The 21862-nt window shown below is 41.7% G+C and overlaps 1 protein-coding gene across 2 annotated transcripts in view; it reads right to left on the bottom strand.

Annotated features, from left to right (window-relative positions):
* The window catches only part of LOC140209951 (mitogen-activated protein kinase 14), a 47097-nt gene extending 42660 nt beyond the window's left edge, over nt 1-4437 (bottom strand). Inside the window, exon 1 of one of the 2 annotated variants that reach the window (XM_072278638.1) lies at nt 4053-4437. In XM_072278638.1, the coding sequence (XP_072134739.1) occupies nt 4053-4168 (116 nt within the window). In that variant the 5' untranslated portion in view covers nt 4169-4437. The remainder of the gene's footprint in view (nt 1-4052) is intronic. The other variant, XM_072278637.1, reaches the window with a different exon arrangement.
* Between the last annotated feature and the right edge of the window lie 17425 nt (nt 4438-21862).

The raw sequence follows: 21862 nt of genomic DNA, 5'->3' as shown, positions 1-21862 counted from the left end.
AGCCATTGAGAATCTGGTATTAATGCATTAGGAGCTCACAAACGCCTTTGTAAATGGTGGACAGAAAGCATTGCCTAACAAACTACCCATTCACTCTCCCAGTCAGGCTCTTGCTGCACCAGCCTCGAAAGAGTCTGTAATTCCCTCATTGGCCTTCAGTCACAAAACCAGAGAGGAAGAAAGGCATCCTCTTGAGAGTTTACTAAAGAAGACAGCTCAATGTACTGGCTAAACAGAGGACTAATTGTAGGACTGATTCTCAAGCTTTTCCTGCTACTTGATTTCCATGTCAGATCTAAACTCCATGAAATAGCTAGCTTCTGCACATGCACCACAGTCTGAGCCAAACACGCCACACTGAAACCACTCTAGATCCACAGAAAAATCAGATGATTGCACCCAATTTAACAAAAGCAGAAAGTGCAGGTGAGAGGGTAGCAAAGCAGCATGTGACTGGGGTGTTGCAGACAAATATTAAGGCCCTATTATCCATTACTTATGGTGCTTCAGTGGTGATTCAATTGCCCAGTTGAGAGAATTCATGACCCATTCCATATCTTTCAACAGAAAAATCTGAGGTGGCATGAAAGATGAGAGAGAGAACACATTTTTAATATTCCTGATATATACATTCATGAATAATTAAATAAATTAAGTACTTCTATTTCCATTGTACTTTTCATGATCACAGGATATCCTAAAACACTTTATAGAAAATGAAATACTTCTGCAAGTGTAACCATTGTTGCAATATAGGAAGTATGGCAGTAAATCTCCACATCAGCCTCACAATATAAAGATGACATTCAGAGAATCTACTGGCAATACTGGCTAACTGGGAAGAACTCTCCCCTTTTCTCCAAACACTGCAGTTGAACCTTTTGCCTCCATCTACAGCAATGAACTTACCCTCAGTCTGAACAAATCATCAGTGCAGTACTGCATAAATGTGACTGTCTAACTTGTGTTAAAAGTCCCTGCTTTGGGAGCACCACACAACAGGCATCTCTGACCTTTTTATGTTTCGATGGAAAGGTAAAAACTATAGTTAAATACATTATTAAATAAAAATTATAATAAGAATTCTATTAACAAAATTATGCAAAATAACCAAAAAATATGAAGCTTATATAATTTCCATTTGTCTGGTTCACACTCAGATCAAAACACTGATGTGAACTTGCATCCTATCCAATTATAAAACAATTTTATTTCTAGCCCTTCATTATTACACACCCTTTGCAGTACCAAAACATTTTAACAATCCTTTCCAGACCTCCACTCCTCCAATACTTTTCTTGGTGGGCTTTGATTCTCCATTTGGTCCAACTCATCCAGAACACAGCACTCTACATCTGTCATACACAATTTAATTTGCTCATTAATCTCCCATTCAGTTAGCTTGTCATACTCTGCCAAGAACTGCCATATCCTTATTCCTCTCAATTTTTAAATCCATCTTGAAAGAACATCTTTCTGAATGCCTCCCTTTACTCTCATACAATGGTTTGGTGCCCTACTTATATGACACATTGGAACACTTCCTACCAAAGTAGTGACTGTGTAAAGCTAATTAAATCTGCTGGCATCAGATGAAGTGTCTTGTGGAGTAGAGTAATCATACTTTTATAACAGTGATTATGTAATTTTGAACAACAAAGAAACACTAGAAACCAATGCTTTAACCAAGATTTATTTTCTTAAAAGCAGAACCTTTAGACATGGACATAATGTGGGTTGTTTTCAAAAGTTGGAAAGATTTATTAGCAGCACCTGACAAAAATATATTCCATCTAAATATCCAAACCTTGTTTATGAAATGATTGGTATTAGCTAAGCAGCAAGTCTGAAAATGAATTAATATGATCAGATGAGCAGCATAATCTAACTACGTGAATTTTTAAATAAGGTCTTACTGGATTAATCTCATGATCATGTGATTTTTTTGAACCAGCCATTACACCCATTGCAGACAATTTGTGATCAGCAAATATAGAAGAGAAAATTAATTGCTGCCTATTGATTGGCTGTGATTAACAGTAATCAATGGCTGTGGTGTGTATATTTCAAAGTTATTTGATAAAGATATTCAAAAAATATAAATGATTTGCACAGAAAGCACGCCGATCAAAAAATTAAACTACTTGAATAATCTTTCAAAAGGTTTTTGTAAGTAAAATGGCTCAATATTTCTTCATGTGCTTTTAAATACAACTTATAATTTTGCAACGGTTAATGACCAAGTTGCATATTAAAAATGACAAAATACAAACGATACAAAAAATTTGATGCTGCATTTTTAAATATTATCGCTTATTTGCCATACTGGAACTTTCTGACCTTCATTTTAAATTTTCTATGAAGTACTTCTAAATACTGTGAATGAAAAAGTTTAAAGATAATAGGTTTTTAAAACAAACCCATTCAACTTTTCCCATATCATATGTTTACCCATTTAGCCTATTAAACTGCTTCTGCTAAATACAGTGAATAACAAAGGTGTTCAATTATTTGATACTCAGCATGTTAGGCAGCTTCTTTGCTGAAACAAAGACCTTTCATTCCAACAGTGTCAATCAAAAGCACTTTTATGCTGTTGTTTTCCTCTCCATAGATGCGGATTGACCTATGGTGCACTGCCAGCATTCTGTACGTTTATTCCAGATTCCTACTGTTTACTTCCACTTTGAATAATGCTCATGTACAATAAAAGCAAATAATTGTACATTTACATTTCCTTGCACGCAATTACAACATTTCCACACATCAGGAAGATTTCTAGAGATAAAATTACATTGCCAATCTTTACAAATGAACCATTAGATCTCCTATTCAACAAACAGACCCAGCTTATTAAATGGCACAAGTGTCACAACTGGCAACTAATGCTCAGTTTCCAGGAAATCCCCTCCCTGTTTTATTTTACTGAATTCTTTGAAATACTATAATGTGGATAATTTTACAAAACATACGAGACCTGTGGCAGAGATTATGTTCCACGCTGTTCAAAAAAAATCTGCATCTTTCTTCTGTCTCTTCAAATTATTTCTATCCTTAAATACATCCAATTTCTCAGCCTTTCTCCATTTAACTTCGTCCCAAGCTCCTGGACAGCCTTTCTCCATTCTAACTTCGTATACAGCTTCTAGATCCACAAGCTAGATTTTATAGTTTAAAAAATGCTGAAATGTGATATCTACTGAACCACCGTGTAAGATTTCAATCTTGTTTTTGCACCAAGCTAGGACCAGTGGAGAATTATATAACACTATGTCACTTTTGCATGGACGAACAATTAAAGATACAGAATAACATCGAGGACAGAAGAATTTCCAAACTGTAAATCAACAAATTACAATCAAACAATTTAGGTGCTTCCCAAAAAGAGAGAAACACTTCAATAAGCCTAATCATTAAAACCTACAGATTAGCAAGAGGGGGAAAAACGTTGTTAGTGTCATTCAGTTTACCACGCACTAATAATAATTTGGTCAAAAAGTAACAAAAAAAAATCCAAGTTAATGCTCGGTTAACCAAACAAATGCAACCGGTGTCAGGCAACCACACAAACATTTGTAGCACATAAAAGTTTAAAATTCAACCTTAGGACAACCTGTTTCAACGAGCAATGCCTCTTATTCAATCAAAGAAACCACAACATGTTTTCGTTAGCCTCTGGTTGCTTCACGTTTCTGCTGCAACATAACTTTGGGCAGTTATTAAACTGGGAGAGTCCACTCTCTATTGCAACAAGGTCCTGAGCAACCTTCTTAGAGGGCGGGGTGTGTTGGGGGGGGGGGAAGTATACGGGTCGTGTGCTTTCATTTTTAATGTTTGCAAAACGGCATTTGTCCACACACCATGCACAAGGCTAAAATAAACAAACACGCCGAAGGAATACGTTAAGGATATTTAGGGGCCTAGCGGGGCCTGCAAGGGTGCTACAGCTCTCACTCCAAAAAAAATAAACTTTCTTCCTTGCAACTTATGCGCAACTCAAAAGCAGATAAATAAAATCATGCAAGCAAACCAACAAGCAGAGAGTCACGTACCAGACGGAGCCGTAAGCGCCGGATCCTACAGGCGAGAGGTTTTGATATCTCTCCGGCACTTCCCAGATTGTCTTATTCAACTCCTGCCTGTAAAAGTGCGGCCTGACTTCTGACATGGTGCAGAGTCTGCTCTCCCCTTTGAGGAGGAGGAGGATGTCAGCCAGATGATGGAAAGAATTAATTGAAGAACGTAAAAAAAAAGATTTTTCCCCCAAACAAAATGCGCGCTCCCAGCTCAAATTGGAAGTTGTAAATCACAATTTAAAGCAGAAATCCATACTGCTGAGGGCACCGCAGCGCTGGAGCAATAACGCACATTTGACAATCGACAGCCAGCGCTCGAGCTCCCACTCATTCCACTTCCCCTTTCGGCCGCAGTGACGTCAGGCAGTTCTCCTCCCACCCGAACCAGCGCGCGCCTCGCATCGCTCGGGGATTGCGTCATGCTTCCTGGCACTGATGCCCGGGAGGGTCAGCCGCTCGATCACGCCCCCCCCCCAACCAACCCACCTCCCGCCCCGCGCACGCGCACGCGCGCCCTGCCGGACGACCTGTCACTCACGCGACTGCCTTAATGCGGCCGCTCAAGCCTGTCGGATGCTTGAGATTTAAAAGCGGGTATCGCTGATCGCATTTTGCAGATGTTGAATGTAATTTCTCGCTGAGGGGAGGGGGTGAGTGCAACATTTATTGTGCACTTAAACACACGGCACCTATTGATGCAGTGTCAGTGACTGCTCAGATTAGTTGCAATGCTGAAAGAAGAAAATGAATATATATATACTTCTCACCGTTTCCCATCACCTAAGACACTTCCGTCACACTCTGCAAGCTCACGGTGACTGGCTTGCGTAATTTTGCAGAAGGTATATTTCCTTCAAGATTTATTTTCAATATGCAAATTAATATGTATCACTTCTGGTGATGAATAAGTAACTCAGTGTTGCATTTTAAAGATATACAAATTAAAATAAAATTTGAAATGCCTTCCTTTTTTTTCCCTGAACCATTGCTTCTTCTTTACTGGAGTTGAGAGACTCTTTCATCACATGTCACCCCACTTCTAATATCAAGAGCAAAAATAAGGCACTTTACAGGAGAATATTAAAGTCTTGATTGAGCTACATGAGGAAATAATAGTGGGATAGCAGATGGGTTTTGATGAGAGATTTTAAAAAGCAAGGAGAGGTAGCCCTGAAATTGGGTTATTTTCATATTTTTATTGTAACCTGCAGTAATTTTTTATGTATTGCTCTGTACTGCAGCTGCCATACAACAAATTTTATGATGTGTGATAGTAAGTCTGTTTCTGATTCCTAATTTAGCAGTTTCGGAAGTTAGTATATCAGCATTTGAAAACACGGCTACCAGAGGTGAATCAGTTAAATTGTGGATGTAAGAGATGCTAGCAATGGAGGAATGCAGAAATAAAAAAACAGAAAACAATGGAGATACTCGACAGATCCGGCGACTCGGTGGTGTGAGGAAAACAGGGTCACTGACTTTTCATCAGAACTGAAACCTGAGAAATCATCTTACAGAGAGATGGGGCCAGGTGAGGAGGATGAGGTGAGGGGAGCAGAGGAAGTCAGAGTTGTAGCTGCAGGAGATTATGAACACAACAAAATCTGCAGATGCTGGAAATCCGAAGCATCCCACACAAAATCCTGGAGGAAATCTGCAGGCCTGACAGCATCTATGGAAATGAATCAACAGTCGACATTTTGGGCCGAGACCTCCTTCAGGACATGGAGCATGAATAAAATTATTTTTATTCTGGCATCTCCGGCCTTCCTTTCCAGTCCTGAAGAAAGGCCGCGGTCTGAAATGTCAGCCGTTTATTCATTTCCATAGATGCTGCCTGACCTGCTGAGTTCCTCCAGCATTCTGTGTGTGTTGCTCAGGAGATTATGAAGCAAGGGAGAAAAGCCCATAGGAGTATGAAATTGAGGGCAAAAATATTAAATTGATGTGTTCTTTAACCAGAAAATCATACATGCAAATCCAATCAGACTAAATAACAATGCCCATGGTGGGTGAGGGTATTTGGATGACCTAAAATACATGGAAGATATGATATTGACCAGGAATGCATTGGAATTGTCAGGGTTTGAGGTAAACAAGACGTCACTAACAGCTTCATTACCAGATGACATGAAGAAGGGGAGGGCTGAGCAGTATGATGGAGATGAAATACTGTTGATCTAGATATGGTATTTAAAGTTCATCTGAAGATCAAGGATGGCATGAAGGTTCTGAAGGAATTTGTTCAGCTCATACAGTGACACAGCTTGGTAACAGACTCTTCTAGCCCAACAAGCTAGCACTGCATAATTATACCCATGTGATCAGTGGTCCTTTGGAATGTGTGAGGAAATCTGAGAACCTGGAAGAGATTCACGGCATCATGGGGTGAACGTACGGGCTCCTTAGAGACAGTGGCAGAATTGAACCCAGGTGACTAGTGCTGTGATAGAGTTACGCTAAATGCTATGCTATGGTGCTGCCCCCTTTATGTTAAATGCTTGAGATACGACAACATTTTTAGAGCATTGTGTAAGCATGTATTACTCACTGCCCATTATGTCATTGATGTTTAGGGCAGCAATGAAGGTACTCCATCTCTGTCTGTCCTTGGCCATCTTCTCCATTGCGCCCCAGTTGTAGTTCAGAGTCTTGGTCTTGGTGGTGTTCAGGGCTTCCTTCATAGTGCCAGTAGTTTCCCCTCAGTTTTCACTACTGTCAGCCATGCAAGTCCTGGGAGGAGACTCAGGAATACCATCTCACACAGACATAAAAGGAATCTTCATTGATGTTTCCATAACAATTTTGTTTTACCAGTCAGGGTTAGCCCTGAGTAGAACCCTTGACCCTGGAGGACCAGTGGACCACTCTTAGTCTAGTCTCTACCCTTTGCCCTGTTTGGCATGGGTAACCTTACTACAGCCCGGACTCTGGCCAACTGAGGCACACAAGCCTGCAAACCCTACGAGAACATTATTATATTCTTGGAAGGTAAACATGTATTGCAGATGGGATAATGACTAGAATCAATTGTTTTATTGTGTGACTTGCTCTCATACATTCAAACTAGAAATTCAAAGTTTTTTTGGAGATTTTATCACAATTAAAATGACTAGTTTGACAAACTTTCTGACGTTTCAGTATTATAAGTTATACACATTGCTTAGCAAATTAGAAGAGTGAAGAATTCTAACAAAGTTTCTACCATGATTGCACTGCTCCTGAGAAACGCTGTCTCATTCTGCCCTGCAGAGCTGATGTACGGTTAGAATGACAATAAAGTTTTTTGAATCTTGAATCTTTGAAAAAGTAGGGCTGCTGGAATGTCTTCCGTGTGATTGCGTCAACGTGTTTTGTCTGGCTGTGTACATACATATTGATGCTTCTGGACACATCTTCAGTGATGTTCCTGGAATCATCGGGTGTTTCGGGTCTTTCAACATCATACAACCTCCTCCAGGTGACCCAGCCAGGACTGATCAGACCCCAGCTTGTGTCCAGATGGCTAGCTACTTATGACTCCATGGCTCCCCTCTTTTGAGCCACAGCCATCTTGAGGCCCTCTCTGCCGCATCGGTGGTACTGTGGATGGCTCTCCTCTTCCTCTCTCCCTCGATGCCCAAAATGCTGAAGGCTCTAACTAAAGAACGGGCTACGAATCCCCTACAACCAGCCTCCACTGGGAGACACCTCGCTCTCCATCCAGCCTGCTGACAGTTGCTGACCAGTTCTGCGTACTTGGAGAGCTTCCTTTCAAAGGCCTCCTCCAAGCTATCTTCCCATGGGACTGTCAGCTCCAGCAGCACCACTTGCTTAGTAGACTCAGACACTAGGACAATGTCTGGTCGCAGGGTGGTGGCTGCGATATGGTTGGGGAACTTCAGCTGCCCTTCGAGGTCCACCAACAGCTGCCAGTCCCTTGCAGAGGTCAGAATGCCTGCAGATGTTCTTTTGGCAGGTATTGGCTGCTCCCCAGCTCTGACAAAGGCAATGGTCTGCTTGGAGGGTCGGGACTGCTTCGCCCACTCAACTCCTGCGCTGGTGGCTTCAGCGATGGTCTTCAGGACCTGATCATGCCTCCACCTGCACCGTCCCTCACCAAGTGCCCTTGCACAGCCGCTGAGAATGTGCTCCAGGGTTTCTCGCTTGGAGCACAGTGGATACGCAGATGACTCTGCCTTGCCCCATGTGTGCAGGTTTGATGGGCTTGGAAGCACATCATACGCTGCCTGGATGAGAAATTGGATGCGGTGTGGTTCGGCTTTCCAAGGATCAGCCCAGGTCACTTTCCTCTCAACCGCATTCTCCCATTTTGTCTAAGCTCCCTGTGGCTTCATTCCCACCGCCTTGCAGGCTCTCATCTCCTCCACTACTGCTCTCACCTCCTCCTGAACTAGACGACACCTTTCCTTCCCTCTGGTGTTCATTTGGGGAGTTGGAAAGGATCCTAGCCCAGCTCGGCCTTGTGTGACCACTCCCACCAGCCTCCTGTGACGCAGTCTCGCCTCTGCCTCCTGAACAGCTTCCTCTGCCCTCCACTTCCTGCCAGTACTTACTTGGATCCCTGCTCTAGCCACCTACGGGTCACTTGAGTCCCTATACTGTAGCACTTCTCTGGCTCTTGTTACCTTGAATTCTTCCTCCAAGGATTTGAAGGGCAGTTGCAGTTTGTTGTGGTGTCCATAGAGTGCGATGCTGCTCAGGCTCTTTGGCAGCCCCAGCCATCTCCTGAGGTGGTTGCTAACCCTCCTCTCTAAGGTTTCAACTGTCAAGATCGGAACTGCATAGACGAGGAGGGGCCACAGGATTGTGGGAAGAATGCCATGCTGATACACCCAGGCTTTAAACTTCCCAAGTAGGCCAGACTTGTCCACAGATTTCAGCCAGCCATCCAACTCGGTGCAGGTTGCCTGAATGGATGTTGTGTCCCTTAAAGAGCTGTCAGAAACTTTGCCTAAGCTCTTGACTGGCTTTTCTGTGATGGTTGGGATGGCTGTGCCTGCGATGCTGAACCGAAACTTGTTCCCCAGCTTCCCTTTCCTCAGCACCATCGATCTTGACTTGGCAGGTTTGAAACGCATCCAGGCCCACTCCACCAGCTTTTCGAGCCCTTGTGGAATCCTCCGGCAGCCTGGGACTGATTCTGTGGTGACTGTGAGGTCATCCATGAATGCCCTGATAGGTGGTTGCCGTTGAGCAGAATTCATTCTGGGCCTCTGGACTCTGGTTCAGCAGACTTAGTGAGCATGTTCATGGCTATGGAGAACAGTGTCACTGAGATAGTGCACCCTGTGATGATGCTGATCTCCACCTTGTGCCAGGTTGATGTCATTGCTCCTGAAGAGACCATACTCCTGAAGTTGCTGTAATAATCAGCGATAAGATCTCTGATTCTGCTGGGGACGTGATATTTGGTCAGTGTGAGCTGCACCAGCTTGTGCAGAATGGAGCCATATTCATTTGCCAGGTCGAGCCACAACACTGACAGGTTGCTCTTGTTCTCTCTGGCCTCCCTGATGAGCTGTGTCACCACACCGATGTGCTCCAGACAGCCTGGCATCCCTGAAATGCCACCCTTCTGGACTGATGTATCAATATAGGTGTTCTTTGCTAGGTAGGTGCACAACCAGTTGGAAACTGCACTGAAGAAGATCTTCGCCTCGACACACAGCAGGGAGATAATGTGAAACTGATCTATCTGGGTGGCATTTTCCTTCTTCGGGATCCACATCCCTTCAGCCACTCTCCACCGTTCTGGGATCTTCCCCCTTCTCCAGAAGATTCTCAGGATATTCCACAGACGCAGCAGGAGTTTGGGGCAGTTCTTGTACACTTTGTACGAGGTGTTGCTTGGTCCTGGAGCCGAGCTTGTCCTTGCTTTGCGGACGACCTCTCTGACTTCCTTTAGTTGCAGCTCTGACATGTCGAACTGCACATCCAGTTCAGGTGGGTCTATTAGGATGTCGCACTCTCCCAACTCCTGCTCTCTTTCAGGATCATTATATATCTTCTTCAGATGTTGATCTATGTCTTCCTGTGAACAGGCCAGTTTCCCACTGCGCTTCTCCCCCGGCAACTCCTTGGTGAACTTGAAGGGGTTGGCGATAAAGGCAGCACGTTTTCAGGCCCTTTCACGACGCCGCCTCCGATGCCACTCTGCCTGGCCGAGGACCCTGATCTTTTTTCGTAGTATGCACATCAGCTGGGCCAAGCCAATGCGCTCCTCTTCTCCTGCCTCCTTGTATTGGGACTTCAGCGCTTTCATCTCCTGCCTGATGTTGTGGATCCTCAATGCTCTTTGGCTCTTCGAGTAAGATGTTTTGGAGCCTTCCTTCTCTTCTCCGAACCGTTCAGCTGTGATACTAACAATAATTGTTGTCATGGCTTGCAGCTTCCTATCAACCCCTCCCTTCGCCGTTGCCTCCAAAATTTGGTTAACATCATCATCAAACTGCTTCCACAGTGAAGTCATGTTAGCTGCAGGCCATTTGATCAGCCTCCTGTTAGACTTCATGTTTGAGGGATTAGTGTTTGCAACACTTGGAGGTTCTGGGCACTATGGGGTGACTCCGGGCCTGGCCCCTCCTTCGTCTCACCAGGTTGGACACCTGCGCGTTGTGCTGCTCCTGCTCCTGCCAAACACTTCATCCTCACTGGGATAGATTGTCTGAGATGTTGATGGCAATCAACTTGAGTCTGCTTCCCCTTTTCACCACTGAGCCCTCAATGAGGACCAGTATGGGTGCTCTGCCAACCACCACTTCCTGAAATCCACAATGTTTTAAAAATGAAACATTGGGAGTGAAGAATTTGTGTACTATTAAGATTAAAGACAAGGCTGATGGTTATGAAGAGATATTGAGACTCTGGTGAAAAGGAGGTTGTGCATATCAAGATAGATAATTTGGATCAAGTGAGGTGCTTGAGTATAAGAAATGCCAGAGAAACATAGAAACATAAAACCTACAGCACAATACAGGCCTTTCAGGCCACAAAGTTGTGCCGAACATATCCCTACCTTAGAAATTACTGGTGTTACGTACCCGTAATGGTTTAAAATTAGCAGCAATTGACCATACCTGGAGTCTGGTTTTGATGTTAAAACCACTATCTTTATTAGTATCTACTTAATATAGCAACTTAATCGAGTATAGTCAGAAGTTAACAGTATTATGAGTATATATATGTGTAAATGTAGCTCCCAAACTATTGAGCTTGGGGGGGGGGGGGGCGTAGGGTACCAGGCTTAAAATCCTGAGATGGTATGGTATGAAGGTTCAGTTCATCCACAGATTAAAGGATGTGAGAGAGAGATTTGTAATCCAAGCTGAATGTCAAGAGAAGGCATTTATGTCATATTCTACAGGTTCCACGGTGGTAAAACAGGATAACAATCGCCATAGGTTTTATCCATCGTCGTTTCAAATCCACTTACGAATGATCACCAATAGTAGCTTATCACAGGGGTACCGTCTTTAAAGGGAACTACCAGCCAAGCAAGGGTTAACACATAGGTAGATTCCACAAGGTTGCCCTAATCACACAACGTGATAGCCACTTATCGATATGCTGGGTCGATGCTCAACCCACCCTTGTGGGCACTCGAACGTTGTGGGCACTGTAGTCCAGGGAGTGGGAAGTGCAGAATCAAATATCGCTGTGATGATTGTACGTTCTAGTATCAATTGTTTGGCGCCAATAAAGTATAAAGTAAAGGAAAGTTCCAACCAGTGACCCTTTAGTCACTGGCTTCCTTCCGTTGTCTGACTCCGACTGCGACTGACTGTGTGAGAGTGAGAGTCCTTGCTTAAATCAAAACAAGCTGCAGAGTCAAATAGTTCCGCTCCCCTCTGTCTCTCAGTAAGAATCAAACAGGAGCCAAGAAAGCCGGCAGCTGACGTCACTCAGGCAGTCTCTCTTAAAATGATGGGGTGGTAAATTGGATTAGTAAATATAGTCATAGTCATAGTCATACTTTATTGATCCCGGGGGAAATGGGTTTTTGTTACAGTTGCACCATAAATAATAAATAGTAATAGAACCATAATAGTTAAATAGTAATATGTAAATTATGCCAGTAAGTTACGAAATAAGTCCAGGACCAGCCTGTTGGCTCAGGGTGTCTGAGCCTCCAAGGGAGGAGTTGTAAAGTTTGATGGCCACAGGCAGGAATGACTTCCTATGACGTTCTGTGTTGCATCTCGTGGAATGAGTCTCTGGCTGAATGTACTCCTGTGCCCACCCAGTACATTATGTAGTGGATGGGAAACATCGACCAAGATGGCATGCAACTTAGACAGCATCCTCTTTTCAGACACCACCATGAGAGAGTGCAGTTCCATCCCCACAACATCAGTGGCCTTACGAATGAGTTTGTTGATTCTGTTGGTGTCTGCTGCCCCAGCACATAACAGCAAACATGATAGCACTGGCCACCACAGACTCGTAGAACATCCTCAGCATCGTCTGGCAGATGTTAAAGGAAGTCAGTCTCCTCAGGAAATAGAGACAGCTCTGACCCTTCTTATAGACAGCCTCAGTGCTCTTTGACCAGTCCAGTTTATTGTCAATTCATATCCCCAGGTATTTGTAATCCACCACCATGTCCACACTGACCCCCTGGATGGAAACAGGGGTCACCGGTACCTTAGCTCTCCTCAGGTCTACCACCAGCTCCTTAGTCTTTTTCACATTAAGTATGCAGATGATACTAAGACAGGTGGAGTTGTAGATAATGAAGTAGGTTTTCAAAGCTTGCAGAGAGATTTAGGCCAGTTAGAAGAGTGGGCTGAAAGATGACAGATGGAGTTTAATGCTGAAAAATATGAGGTGCTACATTTTGGTAGGACTAATCAAAATAGGACATACATGGTAAATGGTAGGGCATTGAAGAATGCAGTAGAACAGAGGGATCTAGGAATAATGGTGCATAGTTCCCTGAAGGTGGGATCTCATGTGGATAGGGTGGTGAAGAAAGCTTTTGGTATGCTGGCCTTTATTAATCAGGGCATTGAGTATAGGAGTTAGGATGTAATGTTGAAATTGTATAAGGCATTGGTAAGGCCAAATTTGGAGTATTGTGTACAGTTCTGGTCACCAAATTATAGGAAAGATGTCAATAAAATTGCGAGTGTACAGAGGAGGTTTACTACAATGTTGCCTGGGTTTCATCTCCTAAGTTGCAGAGAAAGGTTGAACAAGTTTGGTCTTTATTCTTTGGAGCGTAGAAGGTTGAGGGGGGACTTGATAGAGGTGTTTAAAATTATGAGAGGGATAGATAGAGTTAACGTGGATAGACTTTTTCCATTGAGAATGGGGGAGATTCCAACAAGAGACATGAGTTGAGAATTAAAGGGCAAAAGTTTAGGGGTAACATGAGGGGGAACGTCTTTACTCAGAGAGTGGTGGCTGTGTGGAACGAGCTTCCAGCAGAAGTGGTTGAGGCAGGTTCGATGTTGTCGTTTAAAGTTAAATTGGATAGATATATGGACAGGAAGGGAATGGGGGGTTATGGGCTGAGTGCAGGTCGGTGGGACTAGGTGAGATTAACAGTTTGGCACGGACTAGAAGGGAGAGATGGCCTGTTTCCGTGCTGTAATTGTTATATGGTTACATGGTTGTAAGGATAATGGTGAGTTAGAGCTGTGTTTTGTCATGGAATTATAGAACAAAAGGAGGTTATACAACCTTTTAAATCAGTTCTCTGTAAGAATATATCAGTAGATCTTTCCCCCATTTTATGTAGCCCTGAACCTGCAATTTTATCTTTCAATTTTAATCCAATTTGCAATGGAAAGCTTTGATAGACAGACTCCACTACCCTGTCAGACATTGCGTATGAGACGCTAATCGCACACTATGCAAAAATCACCTACCAGCTTAAGTTCTTTTGCCAGTCACCTTAAATCTACCTCCTGTAGTTCTTTGTCCTCTACTAAGAGCAGTTTCCTAATATCCAGACACTTGTAATGTTGAGCCATTTTGTAATTTCTTCTTTTAACCATCCACATACCATGCAGAATATTTCCAGGTATTCTGTATTTCAGGTTCATGTTTAAGTTCAGTTTATTGTCATTCAACCCTTTACATGTATATTGCCAAACAAAACAACGTTTCTCCAGACCAAGGTGCACGGCGTAGTACATATAACTCACACACACAACACATAAGGTAACATTACCATGAATAAATTAATAAATAATAAGATACATAATTAATTTCTTCCCTCTGGTCCCTGGCAACAAGCCAACAAATCTAATAATCTGGCTTTCACCAGTGGCAAAGAATTCCAGACTCAGTACTATCCAGGAGAAGAAATTTATCTATACCTTGGTTTGAAATGATTGGCCCTTATTTTGTCGCTACTGTATGTTCCCTATAAATCCTGCTAGTGAAAACAACTCAATATCTACATGGTTAAGATTATCAGTCGACTTGTATGGTTCAATTAAGTCACACCTCATATTCTAAACTCCGAGGTACATAACCCCAAGCTGTCTTACCTCTCTTGATAGAACAGCCTTTTCATCTCAGGAATTAACCTGGTGAATCTCTGTTGTACTGCCTTCATTGCTATTATATCTTTCCTTTTATAGAAAGTGAATAAACTGCACAGTATTCAAAGTGTGGCCTCACTAACAACCTGTGCAAAACCTCCCTATTCTTGAATTTCAACCACTTTGAAAAAATATGCCAGTATGGCATTTGTCTCCTTAACTACATTTTGGACCTGCCTTTTAACATTTTTTTGTGATTCATATACTAAACAAAAATCGAGATCCCCCTGAACTCCATTCATTCACAATCTCTCTGCACTTAATTCCTCTCCCAAGGTGCATGGTCTCATTATTCTCACGGTAACCTCCGTTTGCCAGCTCTGTTACCCATTCCCTCAAGCTATTCATATCCCACTGCAGAATCACCTTATCCTTATCAAACCATACCCTTCCACCTATACTTGTATCACTGGTAAACTTGGAAACCTTCCACGTACATCCCTCTTAAGGTTATTAATGTAAAAAATGAATGAGTCAACAACCAGTCCCTGAGGTATTTCACATTTATATCCTTCCAAACTGTAAAGGACTCCTTTCTATCAACTATTTGTTTTCTATCAAACAGCCAGTGTTCAGTCCATGTTAATACGCTTCTGCCAATACTTTGGGCTCTTAATTTATGCGCAAGATTCTTATAAGGCACCTTTTAAATTTTCTTTTAGAAATCTATGCATACTCTCTAGATTGCTTTCTGTTTACAGTTACTGTTCTATAGATTTGCTGAGTATGCCCACAGGAAAAAGACTCTCTGGGTTGTTTGTGGTGACCTGCATGTGAAGAAGAAAGTCCTTAACTCTGAGTGGGGTCATTGGGATGCTGTCATGATGGCGTTTTTTGAGCAGGCTTTTTTATTTTTATGAGGCCGAGTTGCTAGCTCAACGCTCAACCCAGCACGGATGGAAAGCATGCAAGGGAGCTGGCTGGATTCGAACTCAGGAGCCTTCACTACGAAGTCCAGCACTGATGCCACTACGCCACCAGCCATGTGTGTACTTTAATAATAAATTTACTTTGAACTTTGAACTTATGACTTCTTCATCACATCCTCAAAGAATTTAAGAAAATTTGTCAAACATAATTTTCCTTTCATAAACTATTAGATTACACTGGACAGCAGTTTTTTGAAAGCGTTGCTTCCTCAGAATTTTTGTTTGTTTATGATGGACCACTTGACGCTGAACATAAATATAATTTCAGATTGCCTGCATCACATAGGAAATTGGAGAAACAAGAAATTAACTTTTATTGAATATAATACATTTAATTGCATAATGGTGCTGATGCTTTGCAATAGTTCAACTAAACGGGAGGAGAAGATGGCGCGACGCAGCGCACGCAGCTCTTCGGTGAAATGATATTGTATTTGTAAGTAGGATGCCGTGCACAATTCTGATTTGACGGAGACAGCCGTGAGAAGCACGGAGAAACATCTAGAGAAATTTCTGAAATGCCCAGTTTGCTGCCGCTGCTACTGTGCGATCGAGAATCTTCGGAGGGAAGGCCCCAAAATCTTCGGCTTTGCCTGTTGCTGGAGACCGAGGCTGGGGCCGAAGTGTTCGGCAGAGATGGTGCTCAGTACTCGGTGTCGGAGGGCTGGTCGGAGTTTGAAGTTTTCGGACGACTCAGAGTCGGACTGTTGTTGGGCATGGCAGGGAGAGTTTTCTTCCTTCTCATGTCTGCGTGAGATGTGGGACTTACGAGAGACTTTGAACTTTCTTACTGTGCTCATGGCCTCTTCTTCATCAAGTTATGGTATTGTTGCACTGTCGTAACTATATGTTATAATTATGTGGTTTTTGTCAGTTTTTCAGTCTTGGTCTGTCCTGTGTTTTTGTGATATCACACCGGAGGAATATTGTATCATTTCTTAATGCATGCATTACTAAATGACAATAAAAGAGGACTGCATGTCCTCATAATCTAATCTAATCTAAGCTAAAAATGTTTTGTTGATGATTTTCATTTGTACTCAGTGACTGAGGCTTCTCCCTTAAGTATCCAACAATAATCAGCCAGTATTGATGGATTCCAGTTGCCCCGATACCGTTTCTCCATGACCGCAATGTCCTGGTAAAGCCTTTCACCGTGCTTCTCAATGACAGTGCCAAGATTTGAAGGGAAGAAGTCAAAATGGGTATGCAGGAAATAAATCTTTAGTGACATGTTGCACCTCATGGTTCTGTGTGCTTGAAGCGTGTTGTCAGCCAGCTACACGTAGTTTGGTGCTCCATAGTCGCCAAGAAAGTTTTCCACAACATCCTTCAATGCCTTCCACGCGATTTTCTCTGGTCCCATTGGAGTTCTTCAAATTGCCTGTCATTGATGACCTGTTTGATCTGAGGACCAACCAAAATGCTTTCCTTAGTCTTGGCATGTTATTCTGACTTGAATTATGAATTGAAGTAACAAATATAGGCAATTTTTTTAAAAAAGCATGTGATAGGGAAATTTCGTAATTAGCAGCCCAAAATCCATAAATTACAGCCAGAAGTATTCAGGTCCAGTGTTATTAAGGAGACCTCTTGTACAGTAAGATGATCTCTTGACCTCACAGTATATTTTGTCATGACCTTGCACCTTATTGTCTGCTTGCTCTGCACTCTCTCTGTAACTGTGATACTTTATTCTCATTCTGGTTTTGATTTTCCCTTGTACCACCACAGTGTACTGATGTAATGAAATGATGTGTATGGATGGAACGCAAAATAATGATTTTCACTTTATCCAGGTACAAGAGACAATAATAAATCAATTTAAAATGTTTTGACTAGGTTTTACAACACTCTGCTTTATTAAGTTATTACATATTTTCTCTTTGATTAGTAATTTCTTTATGTTAAATGGATGTTAACATTGTTCCCCAACTTCTGTCTTTAAGACTTTTTGAACGAAGGAGATTGTGATATATTGGCTGTCTTCCAATCTTCTGGTATCCTGGAATATAGCCTGTTTCAAAATATTTCAGTTAAAGTTTCAGTATCCTTGCAGCCACTTCCATTCAGTCACATCAGCAGAAGGTTTGTATTGTATATCACATCTATTTATTTAAAGTAAATAAAATGTTGCAACTTAACATCTGAGCTCATAGAATGGTAGAATCACAGAATGGATATACTACTAAAGACTATTTGGCCTATAATTTCTTCACAGGCTTTCTAACAGAGTGAACTCTCTGGTTCCAGCCACTGGTCCTTTCTCTCTAGTCTTGCTAATTTTTCTCCTTCATCTATTTATCCAGTTCCCCCTTGAAGGCCACAGTGAGGCATGTCACCACCACATCTGCAAGCAATGCCTTCTGGATCCCAGCCACATACTAAATAAAAATAAATCCTTCTCAAATCAATCTTCCTTAACATTTTAAAACTATGACCTCTAGTTTTCAATTCCTCTCTGTCTAGACACATCGTCATTTTGTACACGTCCATAATTTTCCTCAGTCTTCTCTTCCTCTATGAAAACAGTCCCAATCCCTTTAATGGATCCTTGTAGCAGTAATCTTTCACAATAGGAAGCAGTCCTTTAATTAGTGCAGGTCAAAGGGGACAGGCCAAACTTCCTTAGCCTCCAGAGAGAACTTGCTTGGCTATGGCATCAGGTGGTTTGACCAGGACAAGTTATTGGTGATGTTCATACTTAGGAATTTAAAGCTTTTAGACCTTTCAATTTTAGCACTGTTGATGTAGATAAAAGCATGTGCACTCCCTCCTTTCTGAAGTCAACAACCAGCTCTTTTGTTTTGCTGACATTGAGGAAAAGGTTGCTTTCATGATGCCATATCACTAGGCTCTTTATGTCCTTCCTGTAATGCAACTCAACATTATTTGAGAAAAGGCCCACTGTTATGATATCATCTGCAAACTTCTAGATGGAGTTAGGATAGACTCTGGCCATGCAGTCAAGAATGTACAGGGAAAAGAGTAGGGGGCTGAGGATGGAGCCCGGTAGAAGAATTGAGGAGGAGATGTTGCTGTCTATCCTTACTGATTGTGGTCAATTGGTCAGGAAGTCAAGGATCCAGTTGCAAAAGATGGTACTGAGTCCCAGGTTAGGGGTTTGGAGATGAGTTTGCATGGGGTTATAGTATTGAAGGTGCAGCTGTAGTCAATATATGCAATTCGCTATGAACAAATCCAGGCTGGTTTCTCCTATTTATTCCATGTTCCTGCAGATGACTATTATCCCAGATCAATGTTTTAAAAACTACTTTCCACCACTGTAATTAAACTGGCTTACATTTGCAAACCATATCTTTCCTTCTTTTGTGAATAAGGGAATAAAATTTTCTATCAACACCCTCATATCCAAAGAGTAATTGTGGTCAAAGCCTGATTATGAACTGTTCTGTCCATAAAGGAGCTCAAAAAGTTTGATATCAAATGGAATGAATTTTCACAAATCTAAAATAACTGGCCACTCCAATTCAAACATTCCTTTTAAGATTATTTTTCTTTAAAATTGGCCTATTAATACATTGATTTCCAGTAATCTGGTATCCCTTTGTCAGTGATTCCTGTAATTTGTAAAACCAAATTTAGCTACTAAGTAATATATCATACATTTATTTATAAATTTAGGTGCAAACTACCACTGTTCTAATTAGAACTATATTTAAATTAGAGACTGAGATTCTTTGTCATTTCTTTAATTTTAAAACTTAAGCTCTTTCTAATATGTGGAAAATTTATCAGAAATATTACTAATCAAAAAGTTATGAAGTACAGGCATTATGGAATCTGACTGAGGTGCAAATCTTGCTCAATTTTCTGCTTTCTGCTTTATCATTCCCTCTCACTACCAATCTCTGCTAAAGAAAGTCACTGTCTTCTGTTTTATTACGTTCTAATACAAAACACAAACTTATAACACTAAGAATATATTTTCCTTTTCCTCAGAGAACATTCGCTCTTTCATCTGCTTTTAATACTCAACTAATATCCAATTTTCACAAATCATGCATTTTGCATCACATTTTAAAAAATCAACTTATTTGATGTTGATATCACTGGCAACGGATATTTAGTGACTTGGAGGGGAACTTCCAGAGTCTTATGACCCTATGCCCTTTGCCCTTATCTCCAGAGAATGTGTAGGCTTAGGGCCTGCTCTCCAGTGGGAAAGTGAGAAAAGGAAGGTAGTTGGTAGAGAATTTGTTGAAAAATAAACAGATTGTTATGCTTTGGTGCACATTGACTTTGGCAACTTATTGGAGCTTCAGTTACCCAGGTAATAGAAGAATCATCATTCTCCTGCCTTGTGCCTTGCAGATGATGGAAAGATTTTGAGAAGTCAAAGTATAAAAAGTTTAAAAGTTCAAAGCTTAAAGTACATTTGTATGAATGTATGCATACTTTATACAACCTTGAGATTTGTCTTCTTACAGGCAGCCACAAAACAAAAAAAAAACAACAGAAACCAATAAAAAAGTCACTTGCTGAAGGATACCTGATCCTCTCTTACAGCAAAAATGCTTACATTCCCATCAATTAATTTCCTAGTCATTTCTAGGATATCAGTGGTAGGAGATTAAATTGTGATAAGTCTATTGAAAGCCAAGGGGAGATGATTCATTTTGAAGATGGTCACTGCCTCACACTTGTGTGAATGAATATTTCTTTCAATTTGTCAGCCCATACCTAAATGTTGTCCCAATTTTACTGCCTGAGGATGTGACCGAATTTGAATGTTGTACAATTATCGGTGTATATTCCAACCTTACGATGAAGAGGGAAGGTCACTGATGGAAGATGAATCCTAGGACTCTATCCTAAGTGTAGGAGCCATGTGTCTATTTTCTGTCTGCATTGTATTTTGTGTTACATGTATATTGTGGTAGTCAGTCATGCGGGTGAGGGTGTGGCAGCAGCGAAGAATTTAGCTACATATTCATGCTTTGTCTTTGAAGTTAATAGAGCTAGGGAGTGATCCGGGTGTTATCTCTTTCCTTGACCACTTTTAAAATCACTTAACTTTGCTTAAACACACCTAAGTCCGTTTATGTTAGCTTAATTATGCTTAATTAAGTTGAAGAAAGTTTAAGGGTGTTTAATTCACTAAATCTGTTTATTTTGTTAGATTAGATTAGATTATGAGGACACTCAGTCCTCGTTTATTGTCATTTAGAAATGCATGCATTAAAAAATGATACAATGTTCCTCCAGAATGATATCACAAGAAACACAGGTCAAACCAAGACTAAAACTGACAAAAACCATATAATTATAACATATAGTTACAACAGTGCAAAACAATACCGTAATTTGCTAAAAGCAGACCATGGGCACGGTAAAAAAAAGTCTCAAAGTCCCGATAACCCCAACATCTCACGCAGACGGTAGAAGGGAGACACTCTCCCTGCCATGAGCATCCAGTGCCGCAAACTTGCCAATGCAGCATCCTGGAAGCACCCGACCACAGTCTGACTCTGAGTCCGTCCAAAAACTTTGAGCCTCCGACCAGCCCTCCAACACTGAGTACTGAACACCATCTCTGCTGAGCGCTTCAATGCCGCCCCGACAGCCGAGCAACAAACAAAGCCGAGGATTCGGGCCCTTCCCCTCCAGAGATTTCAGATCACACAGTAGCAGCGGCAGCAAAACAGGCATTTCAGAAATTTCACCAGATGTTCTTCCATGCTCTCACGTCTGCCTCCATCAAATCAGAATTGTGCACGGCATCCTACTTGACAAATAACAAATATTCATCACTGGAGTGGCCGCGGGCGCACTAGTTATATTGCTAATTTTAGTTTCTCTAGTCTTTTATCGCTTCGAGTTTGTTAGTTTTGCTGGACTCTTAAGTAAAATGTGAACATATTCTTTGACTTGGAGCCTTGTTATTGGATTGAAATGGAAAGCACATCATACAGGGTCAAACCACCCCCACCCCCACCCCCGCTTAGTCTCTAAATGGTGTTGGTTTGCTTGTGTACCTGCAACACTAAGGAGCCTCTGCGGTTCTAACAATGTGTTCATGGCTCACGTGATCTTGGGAATAAACAATGATCATTACATGTACTCAGTGGCCACATTAGTAGCTACTTCCAGCAGTCACACAACATTTGTGAAGAGAGAAACAGAATTAAGATATGTTAGATTGTTCATCATTGATAAGTTTTTATCAGAATTGAGAAGAAATCAATACCAAATAAGTTCCAAGTTGTTCTGCTTTATTTATCAATGGAGGACCCTGGAAATATCCCAAAGATGGATTGCTTTCAAGCATCATGGAAGA

Source organism: Mobula birostris, chromosome 14 (genome assembly GCF_030028105.1).
Source record: "Mobula birostris isolate sMobBir1 chromosome 14, sMobBir1.hap1, whole genome shotgun sequence".
NCBI classification, from domain to species: domain Eukaryota; kingdom Metazoa; phylum Chordata; class Chondrichthyes; order Myliobatiformes; family Myliobatidae; genus Mobula; species Mobula birostris.
Note: the sequence above shows the minus strand (reverse complement) of the source record. Positions and strands in the feature narration are given on the sequence as shown.